The sequence below is a fragment of the Amyelois transitella genome, chromosome 20, assembly GCF_032362555.1.
Source record: "Amyelois transitella isolate CPQ chromosome 20, ilAmyTran1.1, whole genome shotgun sequence".
Taxonomy (NCBI): Eukaryota; Metazoa; Arthropoda; class Insecta; order Lepidoptera; family Pyralidae; genus Amyelois; species Amyelois transitella.
In genome coordinates, this window is record NC_083523.1 from 2,532,232 (window position 1) to 2,555,188 (window position 22,957).

General features: G+C 35.8%; 5 protein-coding genes across 5 annotated transcripts; 3 read left to right on the plus strand and 2 right to left on the minus strand.

Annotated features, from left to right (window-relative positions):
* The first annotated feature begins 448 nt into the window (after positions 1–448).
* On the plus strand, positions 449–3,209 carry LOC106134452 (zinc finger CCHC domain-containing protein 10). The gene is made up of 3 exons (XM_013334515.2): positions 449–649; positions 726–902; positions 1,504–3,209. Exons 1-3 carry the CDS (start codon positions 606–608, stop codon positions 1,703–1,705), a joined length of 423 nt encoding a protein of 140 aa, XP_013189969.1. The 5' UTR covers positions 449–605; the 3' UTR covers positions 1,706–3,209.
* Positions 3,210–3,342: 133 nt separating this feature from the next.
* LOC106134449 (DNA replication licensing factor Mcm2) lies at positions 3,343–13,777 on the minus strand. Its single transcript, XM_013334511.2, has 15 exons — positions 13,637–13,777; positions 13,057–13,226; positions 12,093–12,259; positions 11,376–11,565; positions 10,140–10,632; positions 9,578–9,781; positions 9,009–9,240; positions 8,522–8,613; positions 7,645–7,730; positions 7,040–7,207; positions 6,508–6,669; positions 5,640–5,787; positions 5,032–5,131; positions 4,524–4,663; positions 3,343–3,803 (listed from the first exon to the last, which is right to left on the minus strand). The coding sequence occupies exons 1-15, from the start codon at positions 13,637–13,639 to the stop codon at positions 3,513–3,515; spliced, it is 2,646 nt and encodes an 881-aa protein (XP_013189965.1). The 5' UTR covers positions 13,640–13,777; the 3' UTR covers positions 3,343–3,512.
* Positions 13,778–14,103: 326 nt separating this feature from the next.
* LOC106134453 (mitochondrial import inner membrane translocase subunit Tim16) lies at positions 14,104–14,833 on the plus strand. Its single transcript, XM_013334516.2, has one exon. It carries the CDS (start codon positions 14,188–14,190, stop codon positions 14,566–14,568), a length of 381 nt encoding a protein of 126 aa, XP_013189970.1. The 5' UTR covers positions 14,104–14,187; the 3' UTR covers positions 14,569–14,833.
* A 156-nt stretch (positions 14,834–14,989) lies between these two features.
* On the minus strand, positions 14,990–17,691 carry LOC106134450 (transmembrane protein 169). The gene is made up of 2 exons (XM_013334512.2): positions 17,448–17,691; positions 14,990–16,935 (listed from the first exon to the last, which is right to left on the minus strand). Exons 1-2 carry the CDS (start codon positions 17,547–17,549, stop codon positions 15,823–15,825), a joined length of 1,215 nt encoding a protein of 404 aa, XP_013189966.2. The 5' UTR covers positions 17,550–17,691; the 3' UTR covers positions 14,990–15,822.
* Positions 17,692–17,749: 58 nt separating this feature from the next.
* LOC106134451 (3-hydroxyacyl-CoA dehydrogenase type-2) lies at positions 17,750–20,702 on the plus strand. The gene is made up of 5 exons (XM_060949893.1): positions 17,750–17,889; positions 17,966–18,130; positions 18,512–18,676; positions 19,171–19,408; positions 20,475–20,702. Exons 1-5 carry the CDS (start codon positions 17,881–17,883, stop codon positions 20,666–20,668), a joined length of 771 nt encoding a protein of 256 aa, XP_060805876.1. The 5' UTR covers positions 17,750–17,880; the 3' UTR covers positions 20,669–20,702.
* Positions 20,703–22,957: the final 2,255 nt, after the last annotated feature.

The following is a 22,957-nucleotide window of genomic DNA, read 5'->3' on the forward strand; positions in this document are numbered from 1 at the left end:
GAGTGGGAAGACCTAGACGAACGTATCTTGATCAAATTAAGGACGTCCTGGTAAAGGGTCAGGTCAAAAGTACCCGAAACCGCCGAGCTTGTATGAAGAGAGTTATGAATGTGGACGAAGCGAAAGAAGTATGCAGAGATCGTGGCAAGTGGAAAGAGGTAGTCTCTGCCTACCCCTCCGGGAAAGAGGCGTGATTTTATGTATGTATGTATGTATGTATGTTGTCTGGCAAACCGAATGATGTCGGACATAAAATGCCGCGGTATTTGTTACTATATATTAATTTGGAAACGGGTGTTTAATTATAACTAAATTAAGATACCATTTCCATTCAGTTTTATTTTAATTCCGAGCTACTTTTATCCAGGCCCAGAAATAAATAAACAAAAAAGTTTTGTCAACTGTACTGTCATATGTCAATGTCAATTCAATAAATATTTCTGCTTCATTCATGCCTCGTTCGAGTTTTCGCTAAACAATTTACCTACTTACTTCGCTCCTCTGTTTGTAATTTTATCATTCGTTTGCAAGCAGGCTTTGTAAGAGCTTCAAATTAAGTGAATTTTATTGTTTCTAAGTGTACCCACATTCCACTCTAAAACAAAATGACTTTAGGAACGTACAACAGACATCAAGCTGAAAAAAAGAAGTAAGTTTAAATGAATTTTCTCAGTATGTGCATCGTTTTTATATGACTATTTCTTAATTTAACCTTATTTTCTCAGGCAAGCAGCATTGGCGGCAGCATTCCCGCAGGGAATACGTTGCCAAAAATGTCTCGAGTATGGGCACTGGAGTTATGAGTGCACTGGAAAACGCAAGATATTGGTGCGTCCATCCCGTACTCAGATCCTAAAGAAGAATCTGAAGGCCAAAGATGGCAAAGAAGAAGGCTCATGCAGGTATTTTTTTACTACCCTTTTTTGAATCTTCTTTACTTGAACTTACTACCTACATATATATCAGTTCAGTTTATCACATCAGTTTCTTGGAAGTACAAACAGAGACTATGTTTCTCACAATCTTCGCATATATCTTTTGCTCTTTCAACATTCATTACTCTTTTCATGCAAGTTTATCAGTCATTCATTTTTGCAAGGAAATAAATGTACTGGTTGTTACCAGAATTTGGGAAATCCTAGTATATTGTGTCATTAAGGGGCCCAAAAATTTTATCCCTGAAGAATACCCTTTTTTACAAATGTTCTTAAATATTTTTTGTACCTCTACCCTACCTACCCTGACAGAATATTCAAAGCTGATAAAATCAACAGCTTTCTTATTATTATATGAATTACAATATGCATTTTCCAATATTGTTAATATTCTTTTAACAACCTGAGGTTTATAACTTTATGTCAAGGGCTGTGTTGCTTAGAAATACAGTCAATCACATATCAAGTGTTCCTCTATGATGTGGTAATAGAGATGCGAGTTATAGTGAATTTGGGTAGGTTGATATGCTGTGGACTGTACATTCTTTAATATTTATATTTCTTACAGCAATGGCAAATGCAAGATACCAAACAAGAAGAAACGTCAAGAGTCAGATTGCTCCGACTGTTCAGACAAAAGCTCTTCATCGGGCAGTTCAAGTTCGGACTCTTCATCGGACAGCTCAGGAAGTGGTTCCGGTAGCGACAGTAGCGATTCCGAGAGCGACAGTGACAGTGGAAGCGAGTCCGGATCTTGCAGCGATTGTTAATGTGGCACTCCTTAGTTTTTTAGGTATAGTTTTATTGGGCAAAGGTTTTTGTTGATGAAGTTTAATTATATTTTAATATTAAAAAACGTAATAATATAAAACTTATTATGTCACTAGTAATTAAATAGGTAGAAATCTTTCCAAATTCCTGAATATAATTTTTAAGCATCTACCAAACAAGGCCTTCTACAGGCACTCCATTGGCAGCTTGAGTTGAAAAGTTGAATAGGTACAGAGAGAAATTGGATAATTCTTTATTAAAATTTGTAAAAAGTTCCCATTGATTGTTTAAAAATGTAATAGCTGATGTTGCTTGAAATATGATTTAACAAAAACCTTTGTCGAGATTTTATGATATGAATATTGTAAGTGCCGGTAAATGCTGGTCATTTTAAACAGTAAATTAAATTATTTTTAAATGTAAAAGTGAGTTTGTAGGTTTATTTTATGTTCGTTTTGTGTGTTAATTTCATGTCACAGGAGTATATATGTTTTCGAGATATTATTTTATTCTTTCATCAATGAATAGTATAATATTGTTTAAGATCTCATTGTTTTAATATTGATATTTTTGTGAGTACTAATATTCCTGTGGTATCTAATACTATTAATTACCTAATGTTGTATTTGTTACCTGACTACTGATAAACAATTAAATTGTGAAATCAATTAATTCTAGTTAGTTTTAATAAGGTTCGCCGGCCGTAAAGGAGGGGGACATATCTTGGCTTGAATATCCAGAAATGTCATGTTAAGAACAAGATGTCTGAAAACTGACCCCAGTTTTACTAAGATTGTTGATTTGAATTTGTTTATTGGTAAGAGGGTAATTTTATAAAATGTTTAACTTTAATATAACCTTAAATATATGAATGTAATCTTATATGTAAGACACATTGGATGAGTTTTAAATATTGACATTATTAGAAGTTTAGAATGCTTTGTAAAGTCGCAAATTGATATTTTAATTTTTCCATTGTAATTATAAGTCTTAGGCTTCAACAATATTACCGAATTCAATGTTGTAAATGAGTCATATTTCATAGAAATGTAGTTTTAAGACTTTGTAAAAAAATGGAAATATCTTTTGCATGTAGTGTAGTTTTGTGGTTTATCTACTAGATGTCATTCAAGGAATTTATAAAAAAAGAAATAAAACAGTTTTTATGTAATGGAACATATTTGTTTCTTTATTACATAATTTAAAAGTTATACAAAAATAGACAATTATTTGAGATTATAATGAATGTGAGATTGACACTTGATAATAATTATATGGAAATAGTGACATATTCAGGTACAACAATACAAGTCCCGGATACTTATGTGTGCAGTATTCATCAATTTGAATAACTGTTTGATTTTAAATTCACTTCTGAAATTCTTAGATCTTGCAGGTTTTAAAACGTTAAACTTAATATTTGAACTTGTATGATTTTTTTTAAACAAGAAACAAAACTTTTCCACAGGTTCAAAGTTATTAACTAAAAAAGACAAAATTACAAAACTTAAAACAACACGAAAGGTGGGGTTCCTTAATAATAATACCTAATTAGATTGTACTCTAAATTAAATTGTACAGAAACTATAACAAAATTTATTCAGAAATGCTGTAATTTTAATTAGTATTGAAATTCTGTAATTGTGATTTGTACTTAAATTGTACTTATATGTATATGATCTTTAGGAGATTTACAAGAGTCGATCACTCAAGACTACAGAGCAAAAAACGTCACCCTAATGGGCTTCAATGCTCTGTGCGCAAATAGATTGAAGAGTTTACGTTACCATTGTAATAAAACAATAATTACGAAGTAACACTGGGCGCTTCGGGCAAAGTATGAATAATCATTTTCCTCTTTTGATCATAGCTAAAACTGTTCATCTTGAATATCGGACTGTCATAGAACGGCTTCAGATCTGTTATGTTGATCTGCCTGGCCCGTTCTAGAAGGTCCCTCTCTGAGATCTCAATGGTGGGTTGGGAGTGGTTGTGGAGACCTCTCATGTAGGCTAGTTGGTCCATGGTCAGCTGGCGGAGAATGTAGTAGAGAAGCTCGCTGTGGTCCTTCTTGTAGGATAAGTATTTTTGGAATGTCTGTAGAAGAAAAAAATAAAATCATCCTTTTGATTGTCAGAAGAGGATGGCTTAGACTAAACGAACATACTTTGATCAAATTAGGACGTCATGGTTAAAGGTCAGGTCAAGTCAAGATTACCGTAAAGCAAGCTTGCATGAAAAGATTATAAAAATGTGTTTTAGATTAAAAGTGTGTACCTATTGCGGCAAAAGAAAGATGTAGTCGCTGCGTGATTCTTATATTATGTATAAGGCATGTGTCCTCTCTATCGGAGGAGCCAGGCGTTACCTATGGGTCATTGACCATGATCTAGATGTGGAAAGGCACTTATATTGTGTGACTGCTGCCACTTTCAGTGTCAAACTTGATTTGTAGTAGACTAGCTCAATCTGTGTCTTTTGTCTGACCATTATCAGTTCAGCCGTAGGACGGCCACTGCTGAATCAAATGAATGATTACCACACACTAATGACTATCACCTCGCTCTATTGGAAGCAACCTGCATTCAATGTTTCCCCGCGAACTTAACAGAGGGGTTAGTGCAAGTTTTACTCGGTCTAGCGCGTCGAGCTAGTTAACGAGAATTTGTATGGAATTGCATTAGTGTCATCGCGTTACTACTACGTAGCGCTGTATCGCCTCATATCATCGGTCCATCTCGTGGGGGTCCGGCCTTCCGGTACGTGGTCTCCGCTCAAGAACTTTTGATATGTCTGGTCTATTATTTATTTACTGACCTGTCTCATAGCCCTCATGACGCTGTATTTCTGAGTTTCCACGAAGCTCTCCAGCATTGTTCTGATGGCCATGTTGACGTCTTGTTCGTTCACTTGCTGGCGGAGGTGCATACGGGCGTGGGCCTCGCTCATACGAATAACTGTGAATGAATAGGACGTTTTAGGATTTAATAATGTATACCTACTTAAATAACTTATGTTAATTGTTTTGTGTGTATAATATACAAATGATATGATTGAGTTACTATTCTGGAGAGTTACAAAAAGTCCAGTCAAGTCTATCTTTGTAAAATTCATTCATTTATTCTTAAAATCACGTCTATATCCCTTGCAGGGTAGGCAGAACCAGCAGTCTTGAAAAACGTAAAGGCCACATTCATCTGTATAGTTTTATGATGGTATTGAGATGCAAATAATGACAGGTTGCAAGCCCATCAACCAACAAGAGTAATCCCAAGTTTATAAGCCTATCCCTATTTATAGATTAATTATTTTAAATAATACTCACCAGACTCAATGTGCCTGACTGTGATGGGCAAACTTCCAGTAGCAAGCGACTCTTGACGCAACTGACTGTACATTTTCGCCACTTTATCTTGGTCCATATTCTGTTGAAAAATAAAATCTAAATTTGTTAAATTATTAACATGTTTGTTTGCAATCTCTTTATTGCACAAACATAGTAAATAATTGACATAATAGCGATAGTATAAACAATTATTTATCATTAACAGGTTTTTTTAAATATTACAGTTATGGATTGGTATCAAACTTGGTAGTTTGTTTAGAGTTGCACATCTTAAATCATTGACGGCGTTGTAGTAGTACAATAAAATTTTTGATATAATATCTTCTATCACGACGTCAAACCAGGTTTATCTATATAGTTAGTATCCAATAACACAAGTTTCGAATTAACTTCGAGGTTAAGTCAATTTATGTAATTTGTCCCGTATATATTTGTATACATACATACATACATACATACATATATATATATGTATATATATACAAGTAACAGAAATAATAAAAGGCATACCCCGGGCTCCTCTCCAAAACGTTGAGGATGCAACAGGGTCTAAAGCCCGATGATAAGCAATAGAAACAATAAATGACCTGCAGTTTAGGATGCACATTCTCCCTGGCGTACACGATATACTTCTTGAGCAGGTCCTGCGCCAGCACAGAGCCGGGCACGGCCGCGCGCGCCTGCTCTGTGTCGCGCTGCGAGGGGTGGTGCCGGATGTGCGAGCTCACCACGAACCTGACGATGTAGATACACAATTATTATACACAGATTTATAACACAATTATTATACACAGATTTATAACACAATTATTATACACAGATTTATAACACAATTATTATACACAGATTTATAACACAATTATTATACACAGATTTATAACACAATTATTATACACAGATTTATTAAGCCGTATGGTTCCCGGCACTGGCGGAGGATATCCTCTTCCTCCTGGCTTTAGACCTGGTTGTATGCAGCAATGGAAACAGTGCCGTGTAGTTCCCGGCAGTGCCGTGTGGTTCCCGGCAGTGCCGTGTGGTCCCCGGCACCAATGAAAAAAAGAATAGGCACACTCCGTCTCATTCCCATGGACGCCGTAAAAAGGCGAATATGGGATAGGCTTATGAATTTGGGATTCTTTTTTAAGGCTATGAGCCTGCAACCTGTCACTATTTGAATCTCAATTATATAATTAAGCCAAACAGCTGGATGTTGCCCATCAGTCTTTTAGGGCCTGTTGGCCTCGTATACCCCGCAAGGGATATAGACGTGATAATATGTATGTATTATTTAATAATAGTATAATGCAATGTGAAAGTTTCAAATCTATTGAGTACTTTTTTAACAGTGAAAGAAATTATTGAAGAATAAATAGTTTATCTGCAGAGTAGGCCTTACAAACAACCAATTAAAATTACGGTTTACCTCTTTATAATATACATAAATTGAACACTAACTTGGCTAAATGAGCGTCCTGCATAGGATCAGCTTCGTCTCTGACGACGCACAGCACGTCGAAACGCGACAGTATAGGCTCTGACAGGTTCACATTCTCGGAGAACGTGAGCGACGCGTCGTACCGACCGCCGATAGGGTTAGCCGCCGCTATAACTGAGCATCTGTGAAAGAAAAAATGTTGAGTATAGAAAACCGCATAATCGAGTGCCGTGTGGTTCCCAGCACCAAAAAATAAAAAAGAACAGGATGACTCCTTCTCTTCCCCATGGATGTCGTTAAAAGGCGACTAAGGGATAAGCTTATAAACTTGGGATTCTTCTTTTAGGCGATGGGCTGGCAATCGTATTTAAATCACAATTTTATCATTAAGCGAAAAAGTTGAACGTGGCCTTTTAGTCTTTTCAAGGCTGTTGGCTCTGTCTACCCCGACAGGGATATAGACGTGACAATATCCGGAGCACAGCGTCTTCAATTTTAAGTATATAATATGGTAGATTCTTCACTTTATATCAATTTTCATGATAATCTCACCTAGCATGTAAAGAGGTCACGATGCCCGCTTTGGAAATAGAAATAGATTGTTGCTCCATGGCTTCGTGTATCGAAGTTCGATCCTGATCGTTCATTTTGTCGAACTCATCTATAAGACACACTCCGCGGTCGGCTAATACTAACGCGCCAGCTTCTAAGGTCCAGTCTCTGTAAAGAAAAAAAAAACAATTTCTCTATAGCAAACTAAAAGCTAGCGAGCTGCTTTGAAATATCACGTATAAATAATTAAGCCTGGAGAACGACATAGGGGGAAAAAAAAGAAATAACTTTATAGCAAACTAAAAGCTAGCGAGCTGCTTTTGAAATATGACGTTTATATAATTAAAAAGTCTGGATAATGACATAGTACGGTACCTTTCATCTCGGCAAAAACTATAGTTCCGTGGGGTTTGCGAAAAACCTGTATTCTATTGTAAATTAAAAAAGAATCATTTTTTTTATTTGATGTTTTTTGTAAGTGGTGCTAATTTCGTCGCTTTTTTGTTAGATGGCGTTAAATACGAATTCGTCGCTTCTTGTAGATGGCGTCTAAGTCACGCTGACGAAGCTGGGGACAAAATCTAGTTCATTATGAATTAAAGTACCTGGTTGTAGGATTTTTTCTGACGTAAGCTGTCAGACCCACCGCACTGGCGCCTTGGCCGGTAGTGAATATGGCTCGTGGGGCGATCTGAAATTATAATCACATACATACATGAAATATTGTACATGCTAAAGTCTGTCTGTCCGTTCCGCTTTCACAGCTAAACCGCTGGAACGATTCGAATGAAATTTGGTCTTACCTAAAGATATATAAAGATCGGAATAGGTAGATTGAATTGGGGTCAATATCGAATTCGTATTGAAATAACTAGTTCTACATTCATTCATGTTTTTTAATGTAGACAATCTGCTTTCGTCCATGATTCAGATTTAAGAGATCTATATTTGTATATTGACGTCCGATGAAAATGCTGCAGTGTAGTTTGTTCCGCCGCTTCTTCTACACATGCGCTTTGGAAGCGGTAGTAGTTATAATTAGATTTAAGTGATGTGACGTCAATGAGTGATACCTTGTATCCAATTTTGAAAATAAATCTATTCTATTCATGTAATAATGTAAATGCGAAAGTCTGTCTGTCTGTTCCGCTTTCACAGCTAAACCGCTGGACTGATACGAATGAAATTTGTGTCAGTAAGTTAAGTATATTTTTTATAATTATTTATGTCAGTATATTATATTATTGCTAATAACACAACACCTTGCCGCATTTTTAACTTAATCATCTAGTTCCTTTATTGTTTGCCGGTTGACTGGGACCCTTCATGGGATAAGTCCACCATTACAAGTGATTTATTTCTATTATAATATAACTTTAATTATTTCTTGTACCTTTGTAAACTCCTGTGCAATATAGTTATTACAAACAAACAAACAAAAACACACTATTTTATAACTTGTTTAACTAGCTTGATATTTACCTTTTCAGTGTATTTGAGGAATTGTGATTTAGCTGTGCCCGGATCTCCGCAAATAAGAACGTTAATGTCGCCTCTCACTTTGTGCTTCTCACCTAAAATGCGTGTATAAAATTAGTGAAACACAAATTGTAGTTGTCCTAAAATCTTGTTTTAGATCATAAAGCTAAATAGGTGAAGGTGGCCTATTAGTCTTTTCAAGACTGTTGGCTCTATCTACCCCGCAGGAGATATAGACGCGTTTTAAATCTAAATTCAAAAAGGATTGGGAGTTCTTTTTCAGAATTTTAAGAAGAATGTATTTTGTTTTCCCAGTATAATTTTCGCGAATTACTATTCTTCACACAAGGACTTAAGGCACTTTCATCTAGGTATATACCACCACCATATACAAGTAAATCTCATTGATCATTGATTGTGAATGATATTAAAGAAAACTATGCTGCTAAAAAAAAGTGAAACATTAACAACAAATATTAAACGATTTTACCTGGATTTTTAGGCTCCCCACCAAATAACGCCAATGCTAAGCCTCTCTTGATGTAATCGTGTCCAAAGATAGATGGCGCTATACTTTGAACAATCCTCTCCCCTATTTGTGGATCTTTGGACAACTTCACTATATTGGCCACATCTTCGTCGGTCAGGGATTCAACGATATGTTTGCAGTCTTTCACTACTATGTAGTTGGCTATGATCACTGTTGCGAAGACAGGGAAACCCTGGGAACAGTAATAGTTTAGTTATTATTAAAAGGAAACACTGTGAATACTGCTTAATCTGAGTTTGGGCTTGTAATCTTGTGACTGGCTCTATCTTTCCTAAAAGGAATAAAAAATATATACCAGACAAATCACACAGATTCAGCTAGCCTTACAGTAATTTCGAAAACTGTGTATGAATAAGAATGTATTGAATGTAACATGTCTGTAAAAAATATAAAGAACAGATTTACTGACATTTCGACGCACAGTTCCATGAGGTCAAGGTGTGCACTAAGAGGGGATTTCCCGAAATTACCGCGGGAATTTTTCTAGAATATTAATGAAAAAAACATACCTGTTCCGTATTCAAAGAGCCATCATAATTATTGGTATAAATTCCGGTCAAGTCCACTTCGTCTCCCGGTTTGCAGCGGTCACACAGATCCGCCAACAATATGCAGTCCTTGCTACGAGGGATTCTTCCCGCTGGGATCCGGCCTGGGGATTCTTGGATGGTCACTTTTTGGTAATTACGGTACACTGTTTGTTCCATGTTCACCTGAAATATATATAACGGTTAATATGTAAGTATATAATTAGAACTAGCTCTCTCTCATCACAATTCATAACAATACTAGCGACCCGGTGCCGTGTGGTTTCCAGCACCTTCAATCTCTACCTTTTTCTTCAGTCCAGTAGATTTTTTTTTCAGTTTATTCATCACAATCAAAAATAAGTCTTTAGTAAGTCATTATATTAAGTATGAACGTTGTATGTGTATAATACGTATTTTAGAAAATTGAATCTTGATTCTTTTTGATTTTGCGAACCAATCTTTATTTGGTTTATACCAAACTGATTTATATATATATATGTATATATATCATACTATTATACAAAGAATGATTCGGACTCACCATAAATGGCCCAGCACTCTGACACTCCGGACACGATCCCGGCTTCACCTCGGCATTCTGAGACTGCACGAACGGCCCCAGAATGTAACCGCATCTATTACAATCATACTTCACAACGGACAACTGCGGCAACACGCCGGTAGTCGACGTTATAACCCCGACCGTCCGCACCAGCTGATTCAAATGAAGTTTCCGGAACGTTCTCAACTCTTCTATGAGCGGCAAGTCTGATATTCTAACGTGAATCTCCGATGTTACCCTTTCGTAACTCGGAAAGATTTGTAGGACAATATCTTTGGCCACTTCGTCGAAGATTTGTAACATTTGAAATGGGGCTTCCGGCAGAAAATATGCCAAGACTTGCTCGCGTCGGGCGAGAACGTCGAATTCGACGTGGAAAGACGCCTGATTATGTTCGCACATTCGACGAATACGGTCTTTGTATACGTACTGGCCTTTGCTGTTTGTGTACGTGCGGAGAAAGTTTTTAAACCTGCAATAAATAATTTACGGTTAAATATATTTTTTTTTATTTTTGTTGTCTTGGTTAATTTTACTTACATTATATTATCCTCGTCTTTGCAGCATGAAAAAAGATATGAGGAATAATGAAAAACCAAAAGCTAGTGTTTCTACAATCCCTTGTAGAAACACTAGCTTTTGGTTTTTCATGGATAGTAACACTTCTTTTTGCTTCGCGTAGTCGAATAAAAAGTAGGTAATACAATTAATTTTCTACTGATAAGACATATTCCGCAGACCCTAGTAAATCTTGGAATAATTGACTGATTAAGTATGTTAAAACATGCTAAAATTTACTTATTGACTGATGGATCTAATGAGTGATGTAAATAATACCGTGTGTGCAAACGCCATTGATTTTTAGTGTGTATTCCAACTGGCTAAATTCAGAAGTGTATTTGAATTCAAATGATATTCAATATTAGAATGTCTGAAATGAGTAAGTGGATGCGCTTAAACCACTGCAATGTACGTAGGGTACGAGTCTTTGTTAACTTGCGCCAGAGTGGACGGTTCTGGGTTGTCTCATGTGCGATGTCCAGGTTCTGCAAGTCTCTCCTGATATTAGACCTCCAGGTGGCTTTCGGTATCCCTCCTCTCGGGTGTTCGGGAATTATTAATGCTAGATTTACGACATGTTCCTTTTCTCTTCTCTAAGTATGGCCGTTACACCGTAAATGAGCTTCCAGAAGTTAGTTTACGTAATAAACTCACCTATTAGCAATTTCTGTCCGCGGCCCCAACATAGAGACCCACTCTTTAGTTGTATACCCTTTAGTGTCTTCAAGGTTCTCAATGCTCTCAATGCCCTCTTCAACTTGTTCATCTGTTCCCATTGCAGCTTTCTCGGCAGCGCGACGGCGCTTTGCACGAGGGGCGTCCGCGCTTTCCTCGTCTGAATCATCTTGAATAAGAAATAAATACATATAGTCATGTGAGGTACACAGAGCAAACAATTTTGAAGAGACTGAAAGGTCATGTTCAGCGGCATGGCTTAAAGATGGGATGGAGATTCAAATAGTGACAGGTTGGTAGACCATTATCTACAAAGTGAATCCCATGTTTATTTGTCTATCACTCGCCTTATAACATATAATAATATGGGAGAAAGAAAGTGTCGGGAACCAAACAGGCAGTATAAATGACTAAGAAATAATTTGATTAATATACCTTTGCATTGACAAATTTGTATGTTTTTGTACTTTCATATGAATTTTTAAGTGATTCAGGAGAAAGAACCAGTTAGTCAACATAACATAAAGACAACCACCTACTCTCCAGAGTCACTCCTGAGTCATTCATAAAGTTAGTAAATTTCGTATATCAACTGCCTGCCCATCCTGATAAAACTACACATTTGTATAGTACATTTAAATTCCTGGATTACTAAGGTGCACTATCCCATCAACTTAAAAAAGTCAGTCAACATACCATAAAGAAGTCCACGGTCATCCCTCCTCAGCCTGCCTTCATCCCTGTCCCGTCTACGTAGCTCCTGTTCAGCAGCGACTCTGTCTTCGATAGCAATGTTGTCATAGTCCTCATCATCCAAATCTTCATTGTCGTAGCGGTCCAGCGCTGGCATTGGTCGGTAATCACTGGTGAGCATAAAGCGGATTAGTGATATTTATCCACACTAACAATAAAAAGAGAAAATATTAATATTTATTTTTGTGTGATTGTAACAAATAAACTCAAAAACTACTGAACCATATTTAATGTAATTTGGTGCACAGATTGTATAGACAGGAAATACAAAGGAATAACAAAGGCTTTTTGTGAAAATTCCTGAGTAAAGCCCTGTGCAAGAGTTTATAGTGTTTTTATTGTGGGTTTTTTGCATAAAGAGAGATATGAATGTGGATGAAGAGAAAGAAGTATGCATAGATTGTAGCAAGTGGAAAGATGTAGTATCTGTCTTCGCCTCTAGGTAAAAGTGATTTTCTGTATGTAGAGTGCCATAACACTGCCACATATGATCTCTTTGCCCTTACAAGGTAGACAGTCAACTCCTTCTTGATGATTATTAATAGAATTTGGTGACAGGTTACTAGTTAATAGGCTGGCTAAAAAGTTGTTCATTCCATAAAGATTTAAAGTTAGAGCCACTCAAAGTTATCTCTATTAAAATGAGTCAAGATATTATAACACTATAACAATTGATGTTGATTGACGTAGAAATTAAAAAAAAATAGTTTTGCAAGATTTGTAATCCATCGCCTAAAAGAAGCATGTCAATTTTATAACCTTTCCCCATAATTAAAATCTCAGTCTGCATAGAAAGAGAAATAGATTTGCTTTCAAAATAGTATACAAAATATAATTATTGACATCAAAAAAGGAGTAGCAGGTTCTTTGCAATTACTGGAACAGGAAAAAGATTTTTGTGACTTACGCCTCCATATTATCATTGAACAGTTCCTCTCCATCGTCTTCTTCCTCATCTTGAGGATTATCTCCCAGGATGGCGCTTTCATCTTCAAACATTTCATAATCTCGTGCAGGAGATGTCATACGGGATCGGGCTCCATCACGATCCGAAGGGGTGTCAGGTGCTGGTGAACTCTAAAATATAAGATCAAGTAAAGTGAAGTACACCAATTTTCTCCTATATAATGAATAGAAGTAATAATACAACACCATTTGGTTTGAAGATTGGATGCCACTGGTCGGAATTCCTAGGGCTAATATGGCACGGGAATAAAAGTAAACAGCGTGTTGTGAAATAAAATAGCATAATTTACCACCTAATGCTCAGAGAATTAGGTACCAGCTTTTATAACCTAAACTAAAAACAAAAACCACCTCACACTGATCACTATTCCAAACCAAACCTAAATTATTTTTATTTTAAGTTACTATCATCAGTTTAAAGATGATCGAATCAAGAGGAATGGTTTCTCAGGAAAGATTTCTAGAAAGAATGCATGAAGCATAGAACAAAATACCACACAGAATCAGATAGTATATCTCACCATTGTGTTTTGTTATTTATTATTTTTTTCTTGATACAACCGTTTAACAAAACTGGTATAATATAATGTATTATATCAAATTCAAACAAAGTATAACATTACATATATTCATTCCTCCGATTTTTGAGTCTCGGTTTTTTTATCTGACAAAACAAAAATCATCAAAAATGCGCGCGAAACTGAACAGCTGTCAAACACATGTCAATTTATTGATATTGACAGAAAAGTGTCTTTTGCTTTAGCTGTTGTCTTGGTTGGGGACTCGTGGAGGTGGAATTGTTTCTATTGTACTTTTTATTAAAACTCTGGAAAGTTACAGTTAAACGTAATTTATTTATTACGCTTTCTATTTATCTGTGTCCTAAACTAATTAACAAACTGAAAATTTACGAGCTTTTTAAATAGTTTTGTTCACGTGAAGAAAATACGTGAAACAAAACGTTTATAACCTCAAAATCAATGAAAGAAACTTCAAAATATGTATTAGTTCTTTTGACATTTTTATGTCGTAATGACCCTAGTTATTTCGTTGTTTTATTTAATTATAAAAAATGGCTAAATATATAGCGCAAATAATAGTATTGGGAGCTCAAGTAGTTGGTCGGGCTTTTGCAAGAGCCTTGAAGCAAGAAATTGCTGCGTCTCAAGAGGCTGCTAAACGCGCCGGCGGTGGAGCACAGGGTACCAGGAGAGCTGCTGCAAACGCTTCTACAGGGCTCACATTAGAAGAAGCCATGCAGATATTAAATGTAGATAAATTAGACAATGAAGAAATCAAGAGAAAATACGAACACTTGTTCTCTATGAATGACAAATCAAAAGGTGGTTCATTTTATTTACAATCAAAAATTGTTAGAGCCAAAGAAAGAATAGATGTCGAATTCAAGGAAAAGGTGGATCAAAGTCCAAAAGAGCCGAAGGATACATCGTGAAATAGAAAATGAATTAGTTATACAATTGAATCATAGTTATGGCGTTACGGAAACAAGTTGATTTTTGTAAAATATTTTATTGCGTAGAAAATGCATACCACAATAGTGACTAGAATACATCAGTCTTCATAATAAAGAATGTTACTAATGAAAATTTCTACAAATAATTTAGGTATAATGTTTTGCTAAAGCAGAATCTTGTTATAGTTACAAATAAATTTTGCTAAGCAGAGAACTGCTTTTTACTGCTGCTTTGTTCCCTGAAAGCTATTGGAAATATTGGATTTGTTATACATAAAATGGTTTCACTTTCATATGAGTTACCATTAATGCACTCTATATATCATTTAATAAGATTTTTGAAATAGACTTTTACACAACAAATTTTGTTTAACTTCTCACATAAAATTTATTGATCACAATTGAATTGGTAAAGAAAAAAAAATATGCTCAACAGCACTTTTAAATACTTGCACTTAATTTGTGCGCCATTGTATAAATTAATTGATAATAAAGTTATTATGACTAGAAAAATATTGAATGGAATGGACAAATAGGTACTGGAAGAATAAATTTAGGAAGATTAATATTAGTAAGACTTAACCACGAAAACCTAACTTTGCGTGTTTAACTTAACACAAAAAGATCACATTACAAACACTTATTTTTTGAGCTTTTCAAATACAAGTTACTCAAATATCTTTAAAGCAAATGCAATTTAATTTTACTTATGCTGGAAACCTTACAAAATTCTCATTTCCACATCAAGGGATTTAAAAACTTTGCTAATTATATTTTGTCTACATTACATATTGATACAAACATTTGTATACCATACTAACAATTGTAAAATACAGTAAATTTTGATCCAATATGCCAATTTTTGAGCATTTATATTTCTAAATTCAACTCAATACATTGTTGATTATTATTATATAAAGATTATATGTCTTACATAACACACAGATTAATGATCACACAAAGGTATACATTACTTGACAATGTTTTAAATTGTCTTATCAGTCAATTACTCCTAATTACTATAATATTTTCAGATCAATGATATGATTCCTAAGAATAAAATAAAGCTATTCACTAGTAGAAAATTATCCATAAGTTATTCGATGCAAGGATTTTTTCTGCTAATGTATATGCTTTACACACCAAAACTCACATTAATGCTTTCTATGTTAATGGCAGTATATCATATGCCAATTATATGGCAATAAATTAAAACACCAATTTATAAATTATCTAAGTTGGCTTGACATCCATCAGAACTACAACCTCATACGGACTGCATTCTGACAAACCCAAAGTACTACAGAGCCATCCGTAAAAACCTTTTTCAAAATCACAAACATCTTTCCACCAATTGGCCCCACTGAATGTTAGCTGCACAATACCAGCATACAGCCCTAATCCAACAGTAAAAAGTACTATCAAAAATGGATATAGTAATATAACAATCGGAGCCAAGAATACTTTCTTTACACAGCTCAAATTCTCAGTCACATGTGTAAATATGTTATACCAAGCCAGAGTTCCTATGTAGAAAGAATAAATAGCAGATATGAATGCTACGATGGGAATACAGAACAAGCTGAACAAAAATATATGTGGCCCATTGTACAGCGAGCACTTGGATATATCCATCTTGTTATATTCCTCAGCAACTATGGCTGCCTCAATAATTTCTAGCTCCTCTCTAGAAATGTTTAATTTAACATCAACATTTTGTCCCTTTTTCTTTCCTCTTTTGATCGTTCCAGTCATTGTCAAGTATCCATCTTTAGAATTGTCCGTGAGAGAACATTCAGGTGAAATTGAACCCTCTGATTCAATACGTAAAGCAGTGATTTCTGTATCAGTGTTTTCAGATTCAACAATCCCAGGGACAATATTGACTCTCTTTTTCCTTTTAGTACTATTTTTAAGGCTGTCTGTGAGAGGTCCCATTTCAAAACTGTTCTCAGATTGAGTTTGAGACAAGCTGTTTGGTGTAGCCGAGGAGCTTTCATTGTTATCATTCAGAATTCGGCAGCCTCTTGGCAAATCATTATCCTCTCTAAGGTCACCATGGCTTGAACAAGCATCAGATGAATTTTCGTATATAGGAGACAAATCAATGATTTCTCGGCTGCTATGGATGTTAGACAGTGGTTGGTATCCATTTTTTTGTGTGTTCTTTTGATTTTCATTATCATTTTGCTCATTATCTTCATCATGGACATCAGTGATGATGGGAAGGTTTATTTTCATATTAGATTTCAGTCCCTCCATAGTGGAATGTATGATGCCATTGACAACATGTTCTGATACTGGCGAAAGGCCGTTTTTGTATTTGGTTTCTGTTTCTGTTGCTCCCTGAAACAAACAAATCTTTTACGATAATTTGTGAAGTGGTATTATACTTCACCTGTTTCCCTAAAACAAATTTCATCTCCAATACCTAAACATATATCCAACCTGTCACTATTTGAATCTCAATTCTTTCTTCAAGTAAAATAGCTGAACATGGCCCATCAGTCTTTTTAAGACTGTTGGTTTTTTCTACTCCGCAAGGGTTATAGTCGTGATTATATGTATGTTGATTCCAAATTATAATTAAATTCAGGGGTACATTGGTTTGGTTCCATAGAATTTATGATTGTATACATTTGGCCTAGGCTCTTGTGCAATTAATAAATATATCCGGAACTGCAATTTGACAAATAAGTATTAAGAATCTATAAAACCATCGCAATAGTTGCTAGATTAGAATAGGGGCCTACAACTAGTATCAAGGCTATGCCGTGTAGTCTTGGGCACATAAACGAGAGAGATATACAATTTGATATTTTGAATGAATTGACAAATAAAGACATAATAAAACAAACCTGAACACATATTACGTGATCTACATGGTTGGCTACATTGCTTTTCTTTTGGCCGTTTCGCTTCTTCGGCAATATAAATATTGGCTGCTCAACTTGTGCCATATCAACAAGTCCAGTATCTCGTTTGCAATAATGAAAATCCTTTTAAACTTCTGGGAGAAACACAATTTGTACTTATTTAACTAACTTAAATCTATGTGAATCCGTAAAATCACAACACAAAATCTGCCAGTTCCGCCATGAATCAAACCACAAAGAAACAAAGTGGGAGTTTTGCCAAAATTTGACAGTTGTCAGATTGTCACAGTCACTTGAGTCACTGCGGTAAAATAAGTGATTTATCATTCAAGTTTTAAGATAACCTATAAATTAAAAGGATTTATTTAATTAAAAATACGTTGTCTATCTTAGATAACTCTTTCAGACCTTTGACATGTTAAAGGTATCTTAAATGTTATTTTATATAGTGTATATTTGCTATATGAAAGAGCCCAAGTTAATTTAACCTAATATTTCAGGGTATGGTAAGCTTAGTTACCGGTGGAGCATCAGGACTTGGTAAAGCAACTGTTGAGAGACTTATAAAGAATGGAGGAAAGGTTGTAGTCCTAGATATTCAAGCTACACGCGCACAGGAAGTTGCAAAGCGTCTCGGTGACAATGTTTTGGTCTCACCAGGGTGTGTAAGTATCTTAATAATAATAAAACTTTTCATCATCTAAAGCATTTTTATCTATATTTATATGAACATAAACATCTGTTCCGGAAAACTGTTGTTCTACCCATTATTTCGAAGGCCTTTAATCTGCTCTGTTTTGGGCGGTTTTAGTGGTGTCTCTCTTCCTTTACTTCGTCATATTATTCCTCCACTGCAGCAAATGTTTGAAATGAATGAAAAAAAACGTCACATGCTCTGAAAGCAAGTTTAAAATGAAATAGTTGAAAGTACTGAGAAAGGTGCCTATTTTCCTGTAATTTACTGTTATTGTATGTTTTGTTTGAAAATGTACACGGACAAATCCGTGTGCATCAAGTAGTTAGATATAATTTTCTGTTATTCCCAGGTAACATCAGAAGATGATGTAAAGAAAGCAATAGATCTAGCCAAAACAAAGTTTGGATGTCTTAACACAGTGGTGAACTGCGCTGGACATTCCGAAACTCACCAGATATATAATTTTAACAAAGACGAGGCGTGTCAGGCTGATGGTTTCCTTAAATGTGTAAATGTAAGTATATTTTATTTAATAACCCTCTGACCTCCACTGACTGACCTTCAGTGTCTGTGGGAAACTTTCCTCATATGCTAGTGTCACTGTAAGATTCATTAATGAAACACTTGAAAAAAGTATTTATATAAGTGACCAGACCATAATGTTAACATACAACTGTGTGCCGTGTACAAAAATAATAGAACCACTCCATCTCTTTCCCATGGATGTTGTAAAAGGCGACTAAGGGATAGACTTACAAACTTGAGATTTTTTTATAGGTGATGGGCTAGCAACCTGGCACTATTTGAATATCAATCCTAACATTAAGCCAAATTGCTGATCATGGCCATTCAGTCTTTTCAAGATTGTTGGCTCTGTCTACCCTGCATAGGTTATAGACATGACCATATATATGTATGTAACTATGTTAATAAGTACAGTAGACAACGAAAAAGATACTAAAATATATTTGTTACATAGAATAAAAAACTTCTACCTTACATTTTCAGGTAAACACAGTTGGCACATTCAATGTTATTCGTCTAGCAGCCGGGGTCATAGGTAAAAATGCACCAGACGAAAACGGCCAGAGAGGGGTTATAGTGAATACTGCATCAACTATCGCATTCGAGGGAGATATTGGACAATTTGGCTACGCAGCATCCAGTGCAGCTATAATAGGAATGACATTGCCAATAGCAAGAGAATTTGCCTCTCAAGGGATTCGAGTTATGACTATAGCACCAGGTAATTAACATCCTACTAATATTATAAATGCGAAAGTTTGTGAGTATGTCATCAAGGGATTCGAGTTATGACTATAGCACCAGGTAATTAACATCCTACTAATATTATAAATGCGAAAGTTTGTGAGTATGTCATTATGGATGTTTGTTACTCTTTCACGCAAAAACTACTCGAACTGATTACGATGAAATTTGGTATGTAGGTAGCTGAAGACCCAGAATAACATATAGGCTACTTTTTATCCCGGAGTTCCCGCGGGATTGATTCCACGCGGACGAAGTCGCGGGCGGCCTCTAGTACATACATATAATTACGTCTCTATTTCTTGCCGTGCAAAAAGAGTAGTGAGAGTGAGAGTGATAGTCCATGTTCAGCTTATAAAGGTAATTTTCTTTTATTAATAAGTTTACGTATATTAAAGGTCATAGCAGGTAAAACGTAAGACCTAGGTATGATTCAGACCGCATCAGCCCAACCTGGGAGGCATTTAATAACGCAGGAAAGAAAATTGATTCTTATAACAAGGAGTTAAAGTTCATAATGGTTATGAACTTTTGACTGTACAACAATAATACTTTTAGATATACTACAAAACATTGGTAAACTACGACAAATGGAAAGTTATATAATTATTGGTCTAGGTTTGTGCTAAAGTGCCGTGTGGTGCCCGCAACAATACAAAAAAGAATAGGACCACTCCATCTCTTTCCCATGGATGTCGTAAAAGGCGACTAAGGGATAGGCTTATAAATTTGCGATCCTTTTTTTAGGCGATGGGCTAGCAACCTGTCACTATTTGGATCTAAATTCCATCATTAAGCCGAGCAGCTGAACGTGGCCATTCAGTCTTTTCGGGACTATTGGCTCTGTCTACCCCGTAAGGGATATAGACGTGACTATGTATGTTTGTGCTAAACAGCCTCTGTCATCATGTAGATACATATGTAAGGGTTAAAAACCATGACATTGGCAGAATCACCGAAAGTCCGGTGGGAGCCATATTATAGAAAAGAAAAAAGGGTTAAAAATCAGAATGTGTGTAAAAATTACCTGTTTTGTTCTCTAGGTTTGTTCGACACACCTCTTCTCACATATCTACCCGAGAAGATGATACAGTTTCTCTGCAGAATGACACCGTTCCCCTCCCGCCTGGGCAAGCCTGAGGAGTTCGCGCAGTTGGTCACTAGTATAGTGGAGAACCCCATGTTGAACGGCACTGTTATAAGGCTGGATGGAGCCCAGAGGTGGTTCCCGCTTTGAGTAGATAAGACCAAATATAGTTGTTAAGTAGTTATTTTGGCTTTTATTTCTGTTGAAGAAACTATACCTGTCACATCATAAAGCCGTACCTTGCAGTGTTTTTGAGATTGTTGGCTCTGTTTACCCCGTAAGGGATAAAGACGTGGGTATATATATATAAACATATGTATATGTAAGAAGAAATCTTTTCTATTGAAAGTAATTTACGATCACGGTTTCCACGTATACAGGGTGACTTTTAATTCAACTGCATAAATTTAACTGTGAAGTGTACTCATCTAAAGGATATTTAAAAACATTAAAAGAAAATTATCGGTTCATATTTCAGAAAGTATGAAAAAAATAAAAGTATCAAAATCCACGATCCTAAATACGTCATATCACCCCGGCCGGCGGAAAAGCGACGCGTAAGATTCAGAGGTCAACGACACAATTCATTCAGCTGAGCGATCTCGATAACTCTGTACTTTACTTGATCTTGATACTAGAAAAATAATTTATTTTTCAGACATTTATTTACATGTTTAGTTTTAATTTCTTTTTGTAGTATTGGTATGTATTAAAGCGTGTGACGTAGTTTTTGAGGGTTTTTTAAATGTGAAAATGATGACGTTTAATTTAAATAAAATAGGCTCAAACGGCTCAGAAGCATGGGTATAGTCTATGTTTAAAAGGATGCAGTTGTTTTAAATCTTTGTTCCTGTTTGCTGAAGGCGCAGAATGCTTCGCTGTCATTGGTTGTTGGCGTGTGACGTAAACTAACACTATTTCAATCGTAGTAACCTGTCACTATTTAAACCTCAATTGCATCATTAACCCTTACCATTAAACATGGCCTTGCAGTGTTTTTGAGATTGTTACCTCTTGTCTATCCCAACCAGTCTCGTTATTAGCCCATCGCCTAAAAAACGTATCTCAAGTTTATTTCCCTTGATTGATTTTTACAATCTGCAAGGCAAGAGAATCAACTGACTGACACTTTGTTTTTTTTTTCGTAGAAGCTGGCACTATATAAATGTGCTTGGTCCCTGAGTCGCCTTTTACGACATATATCGGACAGATATGAGAGTGACCCTGTTGTAAATTGCCCCGAACTACAAGAAACTGAAATTCTATGGAGTTTAGGTAGAATCGAGAACGTTAAAAGATTGTGCCTTACGGTACTCTGTTTGTCTTGTTCGACTCAAAACTGGTCCTTCGAGGCCGGATTTATCATTTATCTCCTGTAGTGCGCGGTAACAATACCAGCTGTTATAAAATTGATCGCACGATTATTTTAATAGTAAGTATAGATTTTGCGCTACCTTCTAAGAGTTCGATACACTGGGCGTAAATTGCAAAATTTCTGTTAATACGTCTTATGTCGGAATAAGATATTTGCCTTCTCGACGTTCGTAAATATACTTACTCGAAGTTTGATAGGAGATAGACTGAAGAGTGCGAGATTCAACGGATAATATCACAATATCCATACTTGTCCACCAAAATAAATGCGATTTTAAGCTTACGCGAAAATAGTTAACCGAGCGACCGAAGTGTCCGAGGTCTGAAAATCAATCAGGATCTGTCAATATATTTATTAAGTTCGTGGGTTAACGAAATGGGTTAAGTCGTTTTGTAAAAAAAAAAAGAAAAATAAATAAAAGTGTCCGCGAGGGCAAGTCTGAGGCGAATAATTAATTTAGTATGCTCAAATATACACGATAACATACAGATTCAGTTAGCTTTAAGCACCTTAGCGTTATGCTAATCAGTTCAGTAATTCCAAAGAATGATACCAACATACAGGTGCGTCGTAAAAGCCCGTTCTATAAACAGATAAAAGTAGTTTAAGGCACCACACTCTTCGTCATAAAACACTTATGCAATCGCCCTAACGAGATTATTCATTGCATTTTTACTGCTTCATCCGACGCTCTCAGCGGGACACAGATGGTTTTATTGATATAGAAGTTTTGCCCGCGACGTTGCCTTTCAATTTTGAAATGGCTTTGCCTTTTTTCATTTTCGACTTGTTTTCGTGTGTCTTCTTATTGTTTCATCATTATAGTCCGGCGTTAGTACTCGTTGCGCCTTTGTCATACAACCAAGATGATTGGGTAGGTAAAGTTTTACACGAAGCGAGTCTTCTATTCCAGTTGTCTGAAAAAACGAGTGAAGGAACGTAACTTAGAAAACAGTCATAGGACTGTAGGATTATAGGATATTAGGATTTGAATATAATGCATCATCCTTTTTGGTCGGATAACTTAACCGCTCGCTCGTAAATCCCGTACCTGTAAATGGGGG